Source organism: Podarcis melisellensis (genome assembly GCF_964234715.1).
Source record: "Podarcis melisellensis genome assembly, chromosome: 2".
Classification (NCBI taxonomy): Eukaryota; Metazoa; Chordata; class Lepidosauria; order Squamata; family Lacertidae; genus Podarcis; species Podarcis melisellensis.
Genome location: NC_138529.1, coordinates 76,009,552 through 76,029,831, shown reverse-complemented (window position 1 = coordinate 76,029,831; position 20,280 = coordinate 76,009,552). Strand labels below are relative to the sequence as shown.

At 44.3% G+C, this 20,280-nt stretch overlaps 1 protein-coding gene across 1 annotated transcript in view; it reads right to left on the bottom strand.

The window, feature by feature from the left end:
• The window catches only part of ATG7 (autophagy related 7), a 104,870-nt gene that overhangs the window by 83,502 nt on the left and 1,088 nt on the right, over positions 1-20,280 (bottom strand). Inside the window, exons 2-10 of the mRNA XM_081901201.1 lie at positions 19,179-19,233; positions 17,595-17,712; positions 16,386-16,463; positions 15,626-15,742; positions 14,743-14,892; positions 13,629-13,717; positions 12,805-12,926; positions 5,023-5,113; positions 1,281-1,425 (exon numbers count right to left, since the gene is read on the bottom strand). Coding sequence (XP_081757327.1) covers positions 1,281-1,425; positions 5,023-5,113; positions 12,805-12,926; positions 13,629-13,717; positions 14,743-14,892; positions 15,626-15,742; positions 16,386-16,463; positions 17,595-17,712; positions 19,179-19,233 — 965 coding nt within the window. The remainder of the gene's footprint in view (positions 1-1,280; positions 1,426-5,022; positions 5,114-12,804; positions 12,927-13,628; positions 13,718-14,742; positions 14,893-15,625; positions 15,743-16,385; positions 16,464-17,594; positions 17,713-19,178; positions 19,234-20,280) is intronic.

Here is a 20,280-nt window from a genome sequence, read left to right as displayed (position 1 = left end):
TAAGTGTGGTCAGCAGTGTGCTCATTCCATATTCAATAACTCCTCAGAGAAATCCATCTCACACTTTGAGAACAATTATGCTATTTCAACTAGTAGCAAAAGTAAAATAGAAGAGCAGAATGGAATATATGCACTAATCACAGTTTATGTTTTATTTCTGTTAATCCCAGGCTTTTACTCAGGACTCAGGTTGATTATTTCACAAGCTGCACTACGCCACTAAAAAAAATAATGATGCAGCCAATTGATAGAAACCATTTCCCTTCCAAACCCCTGAAGAAGGGTTATATGCACCTTAATTAGATAGTGTTCATTTGTTAAGGTATTGTTTGGCAAATTTTGTACATCTCATTGCGAAGGATACGATGGCCCAGCCTGCTTCCTGCATGTTAACAAGAAGAAGGGTTTGGATTTGATATCCCGCTTTATCACTAGCCTAAGGAGTCTCAAAGCGGCTAACAATCTCCTTTCCCCTCCTGCCCCACAACAAACACTCTGTGAGGTGAGTGGGGCTGAGAGACTTCAGAGAAGTGTGACTAGCCCAAGGTCACCCAGCAGCTGCATGTGGAGGAGCGGAGACGCAAACCCGGTTCCCCAGATTACCAGACTACCGCTCTTAACCACTACACCACACTGGCTCTTTTGTGAGCACACTTTTGAGCCTCCAGGGTAGGGGCTGTAAAAGAGAGAATCCCATGAACAGGAGGAGGAAAGAAGGACTCTTACTGGACACCTATTTTGCTTCATAGATACTGAGCCTCCAGGGTAAAGGTAAAGGTAAAGGTACCCCTGCCCGTACGGGCCAGTCTTGACAGACTCTGGGGTTGTGCGCCCATCTCACTTAAGAGGCCAGGGGCCAGCGCTGTCCGGAGACACTTCCGGGTCACGTGGCCAGCGTGACATCACTGCTCTGGCGAGCCAGAGCCGCACACGGAAACGCCGTTTACCTTCCCGCTGGTAAGCGGTCCCTATTTATCTACTTGCACCTGGAGGTGCTTTCGAACTGCTAGGTTGGCAGGCGCTGGGACCGAGCAGCGGGAGCGCAGCCCGCAGCAGGGATTCGAACCGCTGACCTTTCGATCGGCAAGTCCTAGGCGCTGAGGCTTTAACCCACAGCGCCACCTGCGTCCCGAGCCTCCAGGGTAGGGGCTGTCAAAGAGAGAATCCCATGAACAGGAGGAAGAAAGAAGGACTCTTATTGGACACCTATTTTGCTTCATAGATACTGATACAAAATAATGGGACAGCGTTTGAATATGTGGAGTAGCTTTAGTACTTGCCATCAAAGTTCTGGCTACACTACAACCCAGCGTACCAGCTCCTAGGAGAAGACACTTCACAGACACAACTTTCTCCAGGTCAAGAGTAGGCACTAACCGCCAACACATCAATTTAAGGTTAAGATCCACCGATGATTCAGCTAACCTATAAAATAAAATAGAACAGGAAGTTAAAGACTGGTTATGTTCGCCCCCTTCGGTTGGAACACCAGTACACCACTGATGTCCTTCATCTCCTCTGTATTTTAATTAGAGCTTACAATAGTACATTACATTTTCTTCTTGTCCCCATCTCCAAATACCCAGTATTAAGACAACTAATATCACCACAGTCTAAAAGCTATAGGACAAAAAAGAAAACCTAACACTTAGGTTCTGCAATAAATTTAGCTGTCTTGGTTAAAGCCTTATCAGATTTTTATACATGTAACAGAGGCAGCATCACATCAAACTATAACATCGTCAGCCAATGAGATCACTCTTGTACTGCTCTGTCACCTGTCAGAACTATTCCCATCCCAGTAATACAGGAACAAGAACAAAATATCTCCTGTTTGTGTTCCTAGATATGATGTGCTCATTTACAATGGGAAATCAGATAGTGAAAAATTTATAGACCCTGAACAATGTCTGCCTGTTCATGGAATTTAAATTCAACTGGAAGTTGGTTTAAACAATGGAACTTCTGATTTTCTTCTCCCCATTCAGAACCTAACCCCCCAAATGGTTTAAGGGACATTGCTGCACAAGTGACTCTACATTGAATCTTACTCCTAAACAGCAAATAAACAGAACTCAAATTATTAAAAAAATATATTTAATCCTCAGACAGCAATTGCATTTATATAGCACTATTTGCTATTCATTAAAACCCTGTCAGAATTTAAATTGTGTCCCCCCCCCCATTTGCTCGTCTATTCTTCTTATTAAAAAATAGTTATTGTAAAATTGTTCAAGCTCTTCTGCAGGAATGAATTAAAAATTAAGGTCAAATTAGAATTTTTAATTATTATAAAATTAATTAATATTATTTGAGCCAGTGGCTGGAATATTTTCCTCACAAACATACTATTGACAGAGTAAATACAGTGGTACCTCGGGTTAAGTACTTAATTCGTTCCGGAGGTCCGTACTTAACCTGAAACTGTTCTTAACCTGAAGCACCACTTTAGCTAATGGGGCCTCCTGCTGTTGCCGCGCTGCCGGAGCACAATTTCTGTTCTCATCCTGAAGCAAAGTTCTTAACCTGAAGCACTATTTCTGGGTTAGTGGACTCTGTAACCTGAAGCGTATGTAACCTGAAGTGTATGTAACCCGAGGTACCACTGTACTGGAAGGATTGTAAATTATGCCAATATTAAATCAAAAATATAAAATGTATCCATGCAATATCCAAATATAACCCTGTTGTAACACTATCTGACACAATCTAGAGAAAAGAATGCTAATCTAAAATATTGATAAACAATTTTGTAAAACCAAACTTGAAATAAAACCCAGCTAACTTGAATTCTTCAGCTGTCTGCGAAAATATTTTGCTACATACTCCAGCAAACCTCTGCAGGCCATTTTTTCAGATTTCATGTATTTATTTAAAACTTAATTTAGCTTTTCATCTAAATTTGAAAGCAGAATTTGGCATCAACATTTATGAAAGTATCAGAATAATTGGAAGAGAAGCCCCAAATGGCTATGTTTAAGCTCTCCTCACAATTAGGGTGAAAATGTAGCAGGGAAACAGAAAAAAAATTTTTTCAGCTGCAGATTTCCTGCTTGTTATAACATACAAGTCCTTATGATACGTTTCTAGTCTACAAAACCTCAAGTCTCCCAAGAACCCACAACTTTAATTTAAAAGGAAGGCTTTAAATCTCACCATCTAGGAAGGGAGGAAGAAAAACTCGAAAATGTATAGGTAAAATTGCTGAAAGATCAGAAACAATGAACCATGAGGGGAAAGCCTTTCATCTTTTGGCATTTCTATAATTCTCTCTGTGTACAGTTTCCGGAGGCTGATGGGAGTTTCTCTTTACTAGCAGGAAACAATTTCAAAATTTAAATGCTGTAAAACGACCAACCTTTTCATGACCTGCAGCTTGGCGTCTGTTATGTTATGCAAATTATGTTCCTTTAAGTCAATATAATAAACAAGTAGTTAACTGTGGTCTTCTGGCTCTGGGTTAAATTTCCAATCTGACTCTCAAGGGAAGCTGCAATTGATGCCTCAGAGCCCCAAATACAAGGGAGGAAGGTAACAAATGATGAGAGATTTGCTGTTCCTAAAGCCAGATTGTATTTCCTACATGGTTCTTTGCACAAGACTCATAAAACTTAATCAGCAGAATGTAATAGATGTTGTTATGGGAACTCAGCTCAACCTGGCATCCTTCAATCAGTAATGGCAAACAAGCCTCGCTGAAACAGAGCACGTCCACCGTGTGCTCGTGGGCAGGATGTGGCCCAAGGATTGTGCTGTGTGTGCTCTAAGGTGCCCTTTCAGCTCATGGAAGACACTGATTAAGTAAAATTATGCCTCGCCAGTGCCCAATGTGAGTTGAATGTACCCAGAATCCTCTGTAACAGGTAGGCCTCAAAAAACAATTGTGGAAAGGATTCATTGGCATTTGAAAGCCACCAGCGCAGCTGTTGCACATAGCTCCCTTGCCAATATATAGTAATAATAATAAAAAATATTTATACCCCGCCCTCCCCAGCCAAGGCCGGGCTCAGGGCGGCTAACAAGCAATAATAAAAACAAGTTGAATGAATACAACTTAAAAACAAGATTAAAATACAACAATAAAAATATTGAAACATTAAAATATTAAAATGCAGCCTCATCGCAGGAGGAGAAAGGAAAAAGAAAGAGGGGGAGGGAATCAAATTGGCTCCAAGCCAAAGGCCAGGCGGAACAACTCTGTCTTACAGGCCCTGCGGAAAGAAAGCAGATCCTGCAGGGCCCTGGTCTCATGAGGCAGAGCGTTCCACCAGGCCGGAGCCAGTGTTGAAAAGGCCCTGGCTCTGGTTGAAGCCAATCTAACTTCCTTAGGGCCTGGGACCACTAGGGTGTTGTTATTTATGGACCTTGAGGCTCCCCGTGGGGCATACCGGGAGAGGCGGTCCCGTAGGTACGTCCTACTTACGTCCTGCTCTACTTAGGCCCGTTCCAAGTCGTGTCTGCGGCAAACCCGGAAGTAAACACCGGGTTCGCTGCGATTCGCGCATAAGCAGCTTCTGCCGTTTGCACATGCGCAGAAGCGGGCTGCCGCCGAACACAACGACACTTCTACTATTGACCTGTTTCGCCACAAGGACAGGCCTTCGAAACAGATCATGGACGTGAGTAGAGGTTCTACTGTACAGTGGTACCTCGGGTTACATACACTTCAGGTTACATACGCTTCATGTTACAGACTCCGCTAATCCAGAAATAGTACCTCGGGTTAAGAACTTTGCTTCAGGATGAGAACAGAAATTGCACAGTAGAGGCGCAGCAGCAGCGGGAAGCCCCATTAGCTAAAGTGGTGCTTCAGGTTAAGAACAGTTTCAGGTTAAGAACGGACCTCCAGAATGAGATTCTTAAGGAAAAAATAAAAACAATTCTGTAGACAGTGAATAAATAGTGAATGAGTCCCTAATGCTAAGAGCTGGCTTCCTCAGGTACTTAAGTGGCATTCCCAACTTGTATTTCTTATCTTGCAAAGCTGCCTTTCAGAGTGTGAAGCCTTGTAATGGTACGCACCTTTTCGGGTCCATGCACTCGCTCAGATTGACCATTCTTGGGCCCATACCTCCTTTTTGGTTTTTCTCCCATCCAACAGCTTTTGGACAACCTGCCTCACCAGAGAAAAAGAACTGTGTTGAAGAATAGAAACATTGTTTGAGACAGCAAAATCCCACTCATCGTAAGTGGCAAATTGTTAAAAGTTTGAGTAGTGGAGAACTACAGTTACATGAAGTTACTACTGTAATTTCAAAGGTGTCCCATATCAGTCTAGTGACAACGTTGCAAAAAAGAAAAAAGATATTGGCTGTTCTAGAATATATTGAAAAGTACTGCCAGTCAATCCTGATTATAAAAATCCAGATTTCACTAGAACTTGCCATAAAAGTGAGTCTTTGGATGATAGAATATTTTATTGTGCAGCTGAGAACTTTATAGAGTAGCTGTCAGGGAACTGACATCTAAAGCGCCGCAGGTGCAAAGGCTCCCTGAGGTTGAGAGAGCAGTAGCAGCGGAAGAGGGAACCAGTAGAGGGCGAGCAAGAACTCCAAGGGAAAGTGAGTCGGAGGGATGGCTCAGAGACGCTTCAAGCGAAACCAGTGGGGAGGTCTCAGGACCTCCTATAGGGACACCCACACCTCGACGGAAACTGTCACGCCGAGAGGCCAGACGACGTGTTTCCGTTAAGGAGCTTTTATGTTGGAAACGTTTCCGAAAGCAGCCACTTTCGGATTCTACTAGTGATTGACGCAGCCATGCTGGAGGGGCTCCGTCACAGGCAGAGGTTTGAAAACCTGATCAAACTCTGAGGGACTTGCATTTTACGCACAAGCAGCTCATCGTCCCATCACAGCAATCCGAAAGTCACCGAAAGCCAGCTTGTGCAGAGAGAAGCATCATGAGCAACCCAGCCGGAACCGGGGGTGCAGGAGCAGCTGGAGGGGGTCCAGGCCTGGAAGAAAGGTACAGAGCGTTGGAGATCCAGTTGGCGCTGCAAACGGCGAGGCTTGAGGAGAGGAGGGCTCAGGATGCAGAAAAGGGAAAGGAGAAAACCACCCCGCTCGCCAGAAAGGTACCAGGATTGGTGCAGAAATTCGGGGGGGATCCCAGGAACTATCATGCCTTTAGAACAGAGATGCAATACGCTCTAAACTTGCAGTTTGATGACTTCCCCGACGAGGAATCGCGAGTGGCGTATGTGATTGGCCATCTCGAATCCGGGGCGAAAGATTGGGTTAGACCCCTGATGGCAGCGAATAATGAGATCTTAAAGGACACGAGGAAGTTTTTTCGTGCCATGGACCTGATGTTTTCCAGCGATATTGAGCAGGGGGTGGTGCGAAGGCAGTTAATGGCTTGCCAGCAAGGAAGCAGATCTGTCCGTGAGTACTGGACTGAATTTACTATGCTGATTCATAAATTGGGGTGGGACCTATCGGCGGAGCCCATCCAAATGCTTTTCGAAGAGGGGCTTTCTTCAACCGTCAAAGATGAGCTTTCCCGGGGGCCCAGGGCGGAGTCTATGGACCAATTAACCAAATCTGCGCTGGCCATAGGAGCGCGCCAGGAGGCGAGGGCTTTGGAAAGGCGGGAAGGGAAAGGAGACCGTTGGAGGGAGTTCCACATTCCAGACATTCCAGAGCCATCTTTCCCGCCGGCAGAGCCGATGGAAGTTGGAACAGCGCGGGCACGCGCAGTTTCAAATCCCAGTGAAGGGCGGAAGAAGGAGGGAAAGAGCGCCAAGAGATGTTATCTCTGCCAACAGCCAGGGCACTTTGCCAGAGTCTGCCCACAAAGAAAGGAATGGCAAGGGATGGCAGGAGCTGTTGGGGGAAAGGAAGAGGAAAGCAAGGAGCAAGTAAAAGCCAACGCCTGGCTGCCACCGTCGGGGCACAGCAGCCAGGCCAAAGAGCAATGAAAGTGCCCATGCCAGAACCTCCCAGACCTGCTTTAGTGATAGAGGTGTTACTAGAACTGCCAAACGGACACCCACTAAAGGTCAAGGCGCTTTTGGATTCAGGCAGCTCCTGTAATTTCATGAGTAAGGAGTTTGCAGCTGAGCACCAGATACAGACCATCCCTTTAAGTAACCCCTTGCAGGTGACTACGATTGACGGCAGAGAGCTGTTGGGGGGAGAAGTTAGCCAACAGACTGTCCCGATGATAATGAGAGTGGCAAGGCACACCGAACAGATAGCGTTTAATGTGGCCATCCTGGGAGGAGCGCCCATCATTTTGGGGATGAGCTGGCTGGCGCTACACGATCCGCTAGTGGGCTGGCATCAGAGGGTGGTCTCCTTTGGGTCAGCGCATTGCCTAGAACACTGCAAGGAGGGGAAGGTCTCGGGAGGAGACAGAGTCACCCTAGCGGGGATGGAAGTGATGGGCAAAGGGAAGGTGCCCCCGCAATACGCAGATCTGAGCAACGTATTCAGCGAAAGGGAAGCAGACAAACTGCCACCGCATAGACCCTTTGACTGTCAAATCAACCTACTCCCAGGGGCCCAACTCCCAGTAGGCAAGCTGTACGCCATGTCAGACAGGGAGATGCAGGAGCTGAGGGAGTTCATTGACAAAAACTTGAAGCGAGGTTTCATCAGAGAGTCCCGAGCGGTGGGGGGCAGCCCAGTGTTTTTTGTGGACAAAAAGAACACAGACAAACCGAGACTGGTGTGTGACTTCAGGGCCCTCAATGCAGTGTCGGAGCCCCTGGCTTTCCCTATGCCCCGAATTGACGACATTTTGACCAGAGTAAGGAAGGGAAAGATTTTTACAAAACTGGACCTGCGGGGGGCGTACAATCTGATACGCATAAGGAAGGGAGATGAATGGAAGACCACCATGTTTACCCCTTTGGGAGCCTTTGAATACCTCGTTATGCCCTTCGGTCTACAAGGGGGCTCCGCCTGTTTTCAAGCTTTTATAAACCACGTTCTGGGACCTTTGCTCTACAAGAACTGTGTGGCCTTTTTAGACGACGTGTTGGTGTATTCGGAAGATGAGGAACAGCATGTGAGGGACGTTCGAGAAGTGTTGGGCAGGCTGCAAGCCAACCAGCTGTGGGTGAAACTGGAGAAGTGCCAGTTTCATACCAAGGAGGTGGAATTCCTGGGGTACCGCTTGTCAGACAAGGGATTGGCCATGGATCCAGGCAAGGTTCAAGCGGTACTGGAATGGAAGACACCGAAGACCAAGAAGGACGTGCAAAGATTCTTGGGGTTTGGGAACTTTTATCGGAAGTTCATCAAGAACTTTGCCCACTTGACGGCGCCCATCACCGACTGCCTCAGCAGCAAGAAGAAATTTGTTTGGACGGTGGAGGCGGATCGAGCCTTTGAAGAACTGAAAAGGGCTTTCGCCTCGGAAGAACAACTTCTGCATGTGGATTTACAAAAACCCATGAGAGTGGAAACAGATGCATCCGACCGGGCTATAGGGGCGGTCCTTCTTCAACCGGGGAGGAGTGCGTCGGAGTGGAGACCGTGTGCATTCTTCTCGCGGAAACTGAATAAGTCCGAGAGGAATTACACGGTGTATGACAGGGAACTACTTGCCATTCACGAAGCATTCCGGAGGTGGAGACATTTATTAATTGGGGCACAACACAAGGTGCAAGTGTGCACCGACCACAAAAATTTAGAGTATTGGAGAACAGCTCGAGTGCTCAACCAACGACAAGTGAGATGGGCACAGGAATTCTCCAAATTTAACTTTGAGATTTGTTATGTGCCAGGCCCAGAAAACGTCAGGGCGGATGCGCTCTCACGCAAACCAGAATATTGGGAAGGGGAGGAGGTGATCGAAGAGAGACATGTCATCCCGGAGGACCGCTGGGTGTGTGGGGCGGCGCTGGTGGGGCAACGGGAACTGGTGGAGGAAACGGAAAATGATGAATATGCCCAGGATAAGCTCAGAGGTCTCAGGGGGGAGGGCGAGAGCCCCGGAGGTTTTGAGGAAAGAAATGGGGCATTGTATTACAAAGGGGCACTGTATATACCCGAAGGTGAATTGAGGAGGAGAGTACTCAAGCAGTTGCATGATAGCCCCACGGCGGGACATTTTGGGCAACACAAAACCATGTGGTTGGTTACCAGGGAATTTTGGTGGCCTACGGTGAGGGAAGATGTAAGGGAGTATGTAAGAGGGTGTGACCAATGTCAGCGAGCCAAAGGGGAAAGAAGGGCGCCGGCAGGGTTATTAGAACCTTTACCCACACCAGAACGGCCTTGGGAAGCGATATCAATAGATTTTATGACGGATCTGCCAAGGTCCAAGGGGAAAACAGCCATCATGGTAGTAGTAGACCTGTTAACTAAGATGTGCCATTTTGTAGCATGCTCACATGCAGTCACAGCGGAAGAAACGGCGAAGTTGTTTGTGGAACATATCTTTAGGTTGCACGGGGCTCCCTCGAGGGTGATCTCAGATCGAGGCAAACAATTTACTTCCAGGTTCTGGAGGAAGCTCATGAGCTTGCTACACGTGGAAGTTAATTTTTCAACTGCCCGGCACCCTGAAACCAACGGGCAGGCGGAAAGGGCAAATGGCATTCTTCAACAATATCTTAGGTGTTATGTCAATGACAGAGAGAACGATTGGGTCGAAAAGTTGGCGTTGGCAGAATTTGCCTACAATAATGCGGAGAATGTGTCCACAGGGATGAGTCCCTTTTTGGCTAATTACGGGTGTCACCCCAGGGCATTTCCAGGGGAAGGAGGGGAGAGATGGAGCGTTCCAGCGGCTGAACATTTTGTAGAAGAGATGGAAGCCATCCATCAGCAGCTCCAGCTCAACTTAGAAAGGGCCAAGGCACAATATAAGAAGCAGGCAGACAAGAACAGAAGGGAAGGTGAAACCATAAGGGTGGGGGATCAAGTGTGGTTGTCAACCCAAGGGTTGCCGTTCAAAGGGGGTTGTAAGAAACTGAGGCCCAGAAGATTGGGACCCTTTGAGGTGATTCAGCAGGTCAACCCGGTAGCTTTCAAACTCCGATTACCCAACCACATGAAATTGCACCCAGTGTTCCACAGGTCGTTACTGTCACCATACAGGGGGGGACGTGAAGGGGAGCACGTCAGGGGACCAGCCTTGGAAGAGAGGGAACGCCGCAACCATGTAGCGGAAATCCTCGATTCCAGGTGGAAGGGTAATCAGGTGGAGTATTTGGTGGCGTGGGAAGGGGAACCGGAGTCAGAAAACACCTGGGTAAGTGCAGAGGAAGTCAATGACGAGGTTTTAACAGAAACGTTCCACCAAAGGTTCCCGAGGAAACCTCAGCCTATAGCAAGGTTTAGGAGGGAGTATTTCGGCACCACCGATGAGGAAGAGGAAATGGAAGGGTTCGCGGAGTCGGAGTTGGAAGATGGAGTGGACTCTGATGACGAAGAGTACCTAGAGAGTAGGAACAGCAACAAGTGGAAGGAAGTGTTCGCGACGTCGGAAGATGAGGGAGGTTCTTTCAGGGGTTTTACCTCCTCACCGCCAGTAGGAGAGGAGACGGGAGGGGGTGAAGGGGGCCCTGGAGGGGAGGTGGATGTCAGGGAACTGACATCTAAAGCGCCGCAGGTGCAAAGGCTCCCTGAGGTTGAGAGAGCAGTAGCAGCGGAAGAGGGAACCAGTAGAGGGCGAGCAAGAACTCCAAGGGAAAGTGAGTCGGAGGGATGGCTCAGAGACGCTTCAAGCGAAACCAGTGGGGAGGTCTCAGGACCTCCTATAGGGACACCCACACCTCGACGGAAACTGTCACGCCGAGAGGCCAGACGACGTGTTTCCGTTAAGGAGCTTTTATGTTGGAAACGTTTCCGAAAGCAGCCACTTTCGGATTCTACTAGTGATTGACGCAGCCATGCTGGAGGGGCTCCGTCACAGGCAGAGGTTTGAAAACCTGATCAAACTCTGAGGGACTTGCATTTTACGCACAAGCAGCTCATCGTCCCATCACAGTAGCAATCTATAAAATAAATTCTAGCATACTTTACATTCTGAAGCCAACACATGAGTGCAGATTAAGCTCTGTAATCAGTTTCATAATGCAGCAATTGACTGGCATTGTTGCTAGTGGCAGCTATTTCTTTCTTTTTTTAGCACTGCCTTACTTTAAAAGCTCAGTTTCTTGAGGTTCTTAAATGGGAATCAAGTAATGCAAATCAAAGGAATGATGGATCTGACCTACATTCAAACCCTCACTGAGCTACTAAACTCCTCGAGTGGCCCCAAATCACATTTAATCCCAATCTGTGGAGATGACCATCTAAACATACGGTGTATATTAGAAATAAAATGTACAACCCAGTTACTCCAGACAACTAGAAAAGGCCAAAGCAGCTCACAGTTATTAAAACTGGGAGCCAACTGAAAAAAGCGTAACTAGCAGAGAAATCAAATGATCACTAAAAGAGAAAAGCATTCAAATGAAAACAGAATGACATAAGAGAGAAAAGGAACTCTTGCCTGTTGCCACTAACTAAATACACCTCTGAAGACTGCAGGGAACACAAAATGGCCCCAGATGATCAGAGACTGGGCAGAATCATATGGGGAAGATTGAAACTCAGTCTACATTGGGAAAAGTTTGCCTGATACATTTTTCTACCTGAGGCAGACAAGATGGGGGTTTTCCCCCTACCCCGCCTTTCCAAACAAAAAGGCCAAATGAACTGGGTTTTTTTGTCTGTTTATATTATTTATTAAATTTATATACCACCCTTCATCTGAGGATTACAATACAAAAACAAAAAAATACGCAATGTGGTAACAAACAAAAACCCAGAGTTTAAAAAGGGCATAAATTTCTTATTTATCCAAAGGCCTGGGAGAAGAGGAATGTTTTCGCCTGGTGCCTAAGAAATGTAATAATGAAGGCGCTAGGTGAGCTTTCTTGGGGACAGCATTCCGCAAGTTGGGAGCCACTGTAGAAAAGGGGGTACACAAAGAAGGGCCTCAGATGATGATCGTAGGGCCCAGGTTGGTTCATATGGGGAGAGGCGGTCACTGAGGCACTGTGGTCCTGAATCTTACTTCAGCACTGATGTGTCAGCCTGCTCCACCATACCTAAAGGCATCAGGTCAGCTTAGAGGATGCAGGGCAGGCCATGGCACCCACACATCTTTGTTCTTCAGCACTGCACCACTGTTGCCTACTCCCAGTATCGGCTGCCTGACGCTGCCCAACAGGAGGGTTTGCCTGGCTTAAAGAACTAAGAACCTGAATTATCCTTGGAACTGGCCTGGCAGCCAATATATAATTGGAGAACAGGACTTGCTGATGTTCCTGAAGTGAATAAAAAGGCCTCTTAACGAAGTGATGGGTTCAGGAGGTTGTGGATGAATGGCAAGTGTGCCTTTTTCAGACAATAAAGCACAAGAAAGAAGGCAACTATGAAGTCAAATGAACGGTCCAAAACAAATTAAGAATCCTATTAGCTGGTTGCCTCTAGCATGATCTCTGGCAATTAATGCCATAGAAACAAGGCTACCTTCACCTTCCTCTTGAACAGCTTTTTGTGAAAAGCTATGTTGATGAGTACACCATAATGGAAACAACAGAGGCATAAATGGTTTGCAAGTACAGGAAACGCTTTCAAAACTGGCATATGATTTAGAGAGGATGGGCACCTTCCAAGGACTTTTTACTGAAGAGGCCTTTACTGATAGAAGCTTTTAACATACAAATTCAGGGACAAGTACCACACTGTTTTCATCATCACAGCAATATGGAGAGAGAGAAAAAAAAATATTCTAAGGAGGAATATTGACCACATTGCACTAGACACAGAGTCCCACCAGTCCAAAATGGATTACCTGAATTCTGTGTCACTTGTGGAAGCTTTATTTCAAAAAGGGTGCTGTGTGAAATGTCTCTTGCTCCCTGCATGGTCCTGTCTCGGAAGCAGAGCACTTGAACAGAATGAAGGTGGCTGCCCCTGTCAGAAATAAAGAACTCTGTAACAGCAGCAGAGCCAGAAAGCCAGGATTAACAACAGGTAATTATCTGAATGTGATGCCAAGAAAATTTCCCAACAGGATTTGATTTGGATACAGTCCAACAGGCCATATACATTCTCGAGAGACAAACCGATTCACTGTAATAAGGTACAGCAAGATGAACAAGTGCACCAGAAGCAATCTGCGAGAGCAATGTGCTCTGCTAAACCACATAGCAGAAGAATCACCGCTGTTTCAATAGACGGAACCAATGGGAGGGCTCCTAAGAACTGCAATCTTCATTTGTAAATTTTTGGCTCAGCCAAAGGTCAGTTCAGGGTTATCACACAAAACTGAAATTTGAAGGAGACTCTTGCCCTGACAATACTGTAGAAAATCCCAAAGCTCATAAATTAATACCATGTTTTGGTGATCTTTCCAGAGAATGCTACCAATCCTAACCATAACCAAGGGTACTATGAAGTGCAGCTCATCTTCTGATGAAAGGATTCCATCAGCATACTAGAGTAGGAATGAAGTTTTTGGTGATTCCCTGCCCCCCTCACTAAATCCAATCCAGAGGGCTGGATAACCTTCTGGAAATTAAGGAGGCAAGGGGAGCTATGGGACTTGCTTCAAGGTAAATGGGTTTAGGTTTGTAGCCGTGGGGAAAGCCACATTTAAGGAATCGTAATAAATACCATCTGTGTGCTGCCAGGACCAAGATGTTTCTCAGTGGCCAACCAGGATACTGGGCAAAATTACAGGGATCGTAAACACCAATTGTCACCTGCAAAGAAAAAAAGATACCATTAACAGTTAATACAAGAGGATTAGCACTTACTGAATACTACTGATATGTACTGTATGCTAATTTTATTTGACCACAGTACAACTGTAAATATGCAAGAGACACAGAGCTGAACATATACAATTGTAACCTTGCAGCACATCGGTTTTCCATTTACATTTTAACATTCATCAGCTTGCGAGACAAGTACCATCAAGGAACGCACATGCTCTACATGTAGCATCTTGGATAAAGAAAGCAGATCTGCTGGCAGGAGAGGGAAGAAACCTGATATGTGGTGAAACCTCTACCCAGCAGCAGGTGCCTGAGTAGCTGCCCCAGTCAAAAGGCAAAATTAACGGAGTTGGCTAATGATGTGTTAATGTGTTATTAAACATGCCTTCCCTTTTATTTAAAAAGCAGGGAGTGAGGTCTACTTCCTAGTGTGCAAGAGAGAAAGGAGCAAAATCCAGCCTCTTCTCTTATCTTGTAACATTCAGTTGTTCTGAGCCATTTTACCCCAGAAGCTGGTTCACTTATGGCAGGCATGGCCAAACTTGGCCCTCCAGATGTTTGGGGACTACAATTCCCATCATCTCTGACCACTGGTCCTGGTAGCTAGGCATGATGGGAGTTGTAGTCACAAAATGTCTGGAGGGCCAAGTTTGGCCATGCCTGACTTATGGCATCAGAGCTAGGCTGAAGAAAAGCCATAAAGTATCTGACCACAGCAAGGTAAAGTAAGTGACCTCCAGCACTTAGAAAAGTCTGACACCAAACTACCCTATGTAAAATCCTCTTTCAGATATCCAACTAACCTATGTAAAATCCTCTTTCAGATATCCAACTAACCTACATAAAATCCTCTTTCAGATATCCAACTAACCTGCTCTCCTCTCCCACCCTCATCAAGAAAAAGCTTATGGATCTAGGAATTATTTTCATGTCCTGTGAAGCCAGTAAATGGAGTCAAAGGTGTAAATGAGAATTGCAATAGAGAATCTTGTGTTCAGGATGGGTTTTACCTTCTCCTTGTGATCAGAAAAGAAGTCGTCCCAGTTTCTGAGCAAGGAGACAAGAACAGAATCATCATGGTACTTGATTAGAAAAAAAGGCAGAGCTGTAAGGCCTTCTTTCTGACAAAGTTCATCATATGCATTCTGGAGAGCTTCAATCTAAAACAAAGACAGATCACAGGCTTACTCAATTCAGTGTTGTTTCTTAAATGCTACTTAGTTCAGACTGAGATTCACACCGCCTGAGGTCTAGCCACCAACCCATTTCATCACACACAGGTCACTAGTGTACCAAGACCACCTATGTGCTCAACAGCAATGACAAAGGCACTCAGGAACAAAATTGTCACCTGTTCTACACATCGCAACCACACAGAAGGCAGAGGACATCCCCCTCTCCACTTTCCATCCAGGAAAACAAGAGGTATTTTCACAGTTTAAGGATACGTTACAGCCCAACAGTAGGACTGAAGGACATGAGGCATTGTTGGTGAGGGTTATCACCTGGGGCAAAGGAATGTGGCCTTAGGAAACCCATTTTAAGTACCATATACTGGAATGGAGTTCCATAAATAAAGAAGTAAAGAGTGGGATTCTACTAAGCCATCGCGTGCAGGGAACAAGGTTCGATCACGCAGTGGGACTTCCCTCCTTCCCTCTGCATGCCCCTTCCCTGCCTCTAAAGCAGTTCTGGAGGATTGGAGGGAAACCCAAAACAGGTTTAGGAGGTACATGGGAGGAGAATGGGGGTAAATCCTATTGAATGAACAGACCTTGTTCCATGCACTCATACCCCACTTAGTGCTACAATGAATAAACCATTCTGTCAAGGATAAAGTCCTAAAAGTTTTAGGTTAGTAGTGCTGTTGTGTGTGGTTTTTTAAAAAAGTACCTGAGTAGCAGAGAACTTTGCACCTAGGCACACAGGCTGCTGAATCAAAGGGATACCTTCTGGGAGACAAAGTGCAGGGTAACAAAACCAGTAATAGAAACGATATCTCTTCAAATCCTAGGGAGGAAATTGTATAAACACGTTAGAACATTTTAAAACTATAATAATGAAATAACTGCAAAATGTAATAGCTTGGAAAGAGTTGTTTGATCCAATGATTACTATTCAAATTGGCCATTTAGTGATTGCATAATGCAGCATTCCCAATGTACCCATGCAATGTCAGACAACTGGGTACTGCCATAAACTACTCTTCACTGACATGCACAGAGAGAATAGCAGAGGGGAAGCATATAAAACTTTTAGGCCATCATAGGCTACAAAATGCCAATTAGGAATAGGATTCTAGGGACCCAATTCTGTAAAATCAAAATTAGGAGCCATCACATTCACTGTGGCATCGCTTTTACAGTGACGCACAACATTTTCTTATACAGTACAAAACTAGGTCCTTAATAAATTAGAAAGTACCACTTGCTCTCATTTTTCTATATGTCAGAGATAGCAAGGGATATTTCCAGACACAGAAGATTCCTTTCCCGGAATCACAGGAGATTGCAGTGTAAACCTGACATTTCAGCCTGGGCGCATTAGATTCATGACCCATCAGCTAGTCTTCGTTGACTATTAGGCAAATGCTTTGTTTTTAGCTGTGAATCATCTAAAAAAATTTTTAAAATAAAAAACACCATTTACTCACAGCAAATGTTAATAGGATAAATCTGTTCAGTAAGACAGGATTCTCAACAGCAGTCCCTGATGTTATTGCATCCCATATCTAACAGTAGAAAAGAAGAAAATCATCAATAAAGGTATTAGAATTTGTCTCATCATTGCAACAATATTAATATATACTGTTGTTATATGTTTTATGCCACCAAGTCAGAATAGATTTACTTAAATAAATGGACTAATGTTAGCTTAGTCTGAGCATGCAGATGAATGGTAATCATACATAATGCTGAACAGGGAAAGAAGAATTCATTTCAGATGGGGAGAACACATGTAATTCTGTGGACTGCTCTCTTTTCTTCTTTGAGTATCTGATTTTTTTCCATTGAAGAGCTTTCACTTTCATGCTGTATCTGAAATTTATTTCAAATACAAAGGCCTAGAGAGACCCCTGATCTCTCCCAACAGCATATGCTAGAAATATAAAAGGTATTTCGAAAACCGTGTAACAGTAATCTACATTCTTTACAAGGCCAAATACATGAAGGGCATTCCTACACTGCAAATTTAACAGCATTAACAGTCAAGGTTTCATTCCAATATTGCCATTAGAATTCTCAGCATTCTCACAAAGCTACAAATGATAAAATTATTTCAGAAAAAAAAACTTCAGAATTAAACCAGTTTATGAGTACAGTACAGGCATAACATTTGCATCAATTAGGCCACTATCCTTGATTGAGCCCAATGAAATTGGGAAGGCACTAAATGCTTAAATAAAAGGAGTTCCTTGACATAGTGGGTATACTGGTTAATGTATTTGCTTCCCAATGGTATAATATCTTCCATATAGGATGACAGAGGGAAATAAACTCAATAAAGCAATCTGTGTTGAGATTTGTCATCTTAGCCTTTATTTTCCTACTCCTTGGATAACCTCAAAACAGGTCACCAAAGCCAATACCACACGACATACAATTTTCTGGCAATATATGGCACTGATGTTGCTTAATCTCATTCCTGAAGTGAGCCTGAGAAACAAATAATGAAATCCTGCACACACTCAACTTGAGAGTAAGTATTCTGGAACTCAGTGGAGCTCTTTTCAAAATAAGCATGCACAGGATCACATTGTAAATAGCTTCCAGGATCACAACTTCATAGGTCCTTTTTGCCATTGCCACAGTTTCAGTGCTGTTTTTAAAAGCGGCTTCCGATAGTAACACTTTTATCTTGCCTTATTTGCGGCTTGCTCAAGAAGAAGCTTCTTATCACAGGATTTGAACGCTTCCAAAGTATTGGTGTTATACAATGTTCCAATAGCAGGGCAGCAATGTGCTGGTGTTGGGGCATTCCTAAGGAAAAAGACAAAAACTCTTCCAACTATATTCCAGTATTTGTTATAGTGTTAACACAAACCAGAGCTATTGGTACTCTGCACATTTCCCCCCAACGATCTGGAAATAAACTATGAAAAACTGGATATTTTATTCAGTTTTGCAAGGCTGCTACGTAGTGGTGGGTGGTGGAAAACCTATGGACCACTCAGATGCTGTTGAACTACAACTCCCATCATCCCTGATCACTGGCCATACTGGCAGAAGCTGATGGCAACTGTGTGTCCCACAATATCTGGAGGACCACAGGCTCCCCCACCCCGATCAATATACATTGCATATCCAAACCATAACAATTTTAAACTCATCTAACATTTATTTGCATGGATCTCAGCTGCAGAGGGAAAAGGAATAGGAGTTGGATTAGATGTCTCATAAAAATATAGCTATGGGAGAAGAACCAGAAACTGAGTGAGGCACATTTCCAACCAGAAACAGAATGCAAACAGTTATGCCTATGGCCACTGTTCTTCAGTTTTGCAGAATCTCCACCTGGTTTGTCAAACTATGTCAAAAAGAGGAATAGGACCATGGATCATTTTTCAAAAGTAGAGATGCAGGTCCTCTTTTTACAGCTGGGATGGAGCTTTAAAAACCACATCTGACATGTTAAAAGGCATGCATTCAAAGTTCATGCTAATCTATTGGAAGTCACAAAAACCATAGATCATTTTATCTCTAGAATGCCACACTCATTACATAGTATTGCTCATCAAACATTTCTGTTTTCCTACTGACCATTTGAAGTGACTTCCCCTGTTCCTCTGACAATGTTCAAGGGTCTTTCTTGAGTTTACAAGGCTCTTAACAATCTGGGTCCACGTTACCTCAAGGACACCTGTTCCTTTATATCCCTGCCTGATCACTGAAGTCCCCCATCACTTGGATGCACAGCTTGTATCTAGCAGGAACCATGCATTTATTTAATTCAGGGACCTCAGTTTTATGGAACACTTGTCATGTCACACTTCCTCTCCTCTCCACAAATTCATTCTACCTTCATGTGCATGTGAAAAGGTACTGACAGTCCTTTGTTTTATGTTTATATATTAAAATTTCATTCAGAATTCCAGTGCTGAGAAACATTTTCCCACCATGCTACCAAATGATGGGATGGGGTGTAGTAAAAGTGAAAAGGACAACACCTAAGCATCATTAAAACCAGTAAATGAGAAATGGTGTGCAAAAAAAATTCTCACATAAGCGTTTTTGCAGGGCCGTTCTAGTTCTTTTTTAAAAAAGAGAAGTCTTGATTTTTGGGGGTACTAGGAGGCAAAGTAGGATGGTGTGGGAGAAATGGAATAGCTCTAATGCAATGTCAGCATTGTGAGGATCCAGAATGGAAAAAATCTAAAAAGTACAGCACAGATATTGCTACATATGAAAGCATATGTCAAGCCATAGGAACCATTTAAGTTACTTACATATCAAAAGCACTAAATTCCAGAGTTAAACGAGCTGGCATACCAGCAGGATCTCCTAGAAGAACAAACAACAACAAAAAAGTTTTTCAGAATGGCTGTATCTATGGGTATATGTTTGATGGTACATTTTTCCTATAATGGAAGCAACATTGTGTGCTAGACAAGGAACAATCTTAATATACTCCCTCATAAGATTGCTTAATGACTGAGTATATATGTGCTTTCCTCACAAGATATTCTTTCCTCATATGGTGGTTTCATAACTGGTTCCCCATTTTACAGAAGAAGTATTGTATGAAGGACAATGTGATTGAAAAGGACGTATTTCTGCTTCCTTCCCCCCTCCTCCACCCACCCACCCACCACTATAAGGTAGATAGCCTAAATAATTTGGGGTTGTAATTTTTCCCTGTTTAATTTGAAGAGGCAGTGGTACGCAGTCAGTGGGCTCCTTCACACATATTAATGGAGGAAGAGTGAAACACCAGCTGTTCAAGAAAGAGGAAAGGAGTTAACAAAGAATAACTATGAAGTACTTCCTATTTCTCTGTTCCAGATAGGAGAAACAGAAATAAATTTCTCTATCAGTACCCACAGACTCCTGTCATCCAGAGCCAGCTAGGCTCCTAAGCTTAGATAAAACATAAGGGGCTTATGTTTGAGTTCAAAAAGACTTCCACAGACTTGACTGTGTTGTTGCGGTGCAGGGACATGGCACTGCTATCTAGGATAAGTTCTCAAGTGTTTAGGGTCAGTTTATTTGAAGGATCACTTTACTCTCCCTATATGCCCAACAGACTGCTTCCATCTGCAGAACAGACAGTTTTACAAGGGCCACGTCATGTTTGCTCCATGTTTCCAAGGAAGAGATCTTTCAGTGTGGCAACCGCTACAGTCTGGAACTCCCTGCCCATTGATATTAGTCAAACAGGTTTATTGCTTCTGGTGCCTTCTAAAAGCTTTGTTAATTATTGCATGCATTTCAAAATACCATTTCATTTTGTATATTTTCAAACCGCCAGTTTTACTTATACAGTGGTACCTCAGTTTACGAACTTAATCCGTTCCCGAAGTCCGTTCTTAAACCGAAACCGTTCTTAAA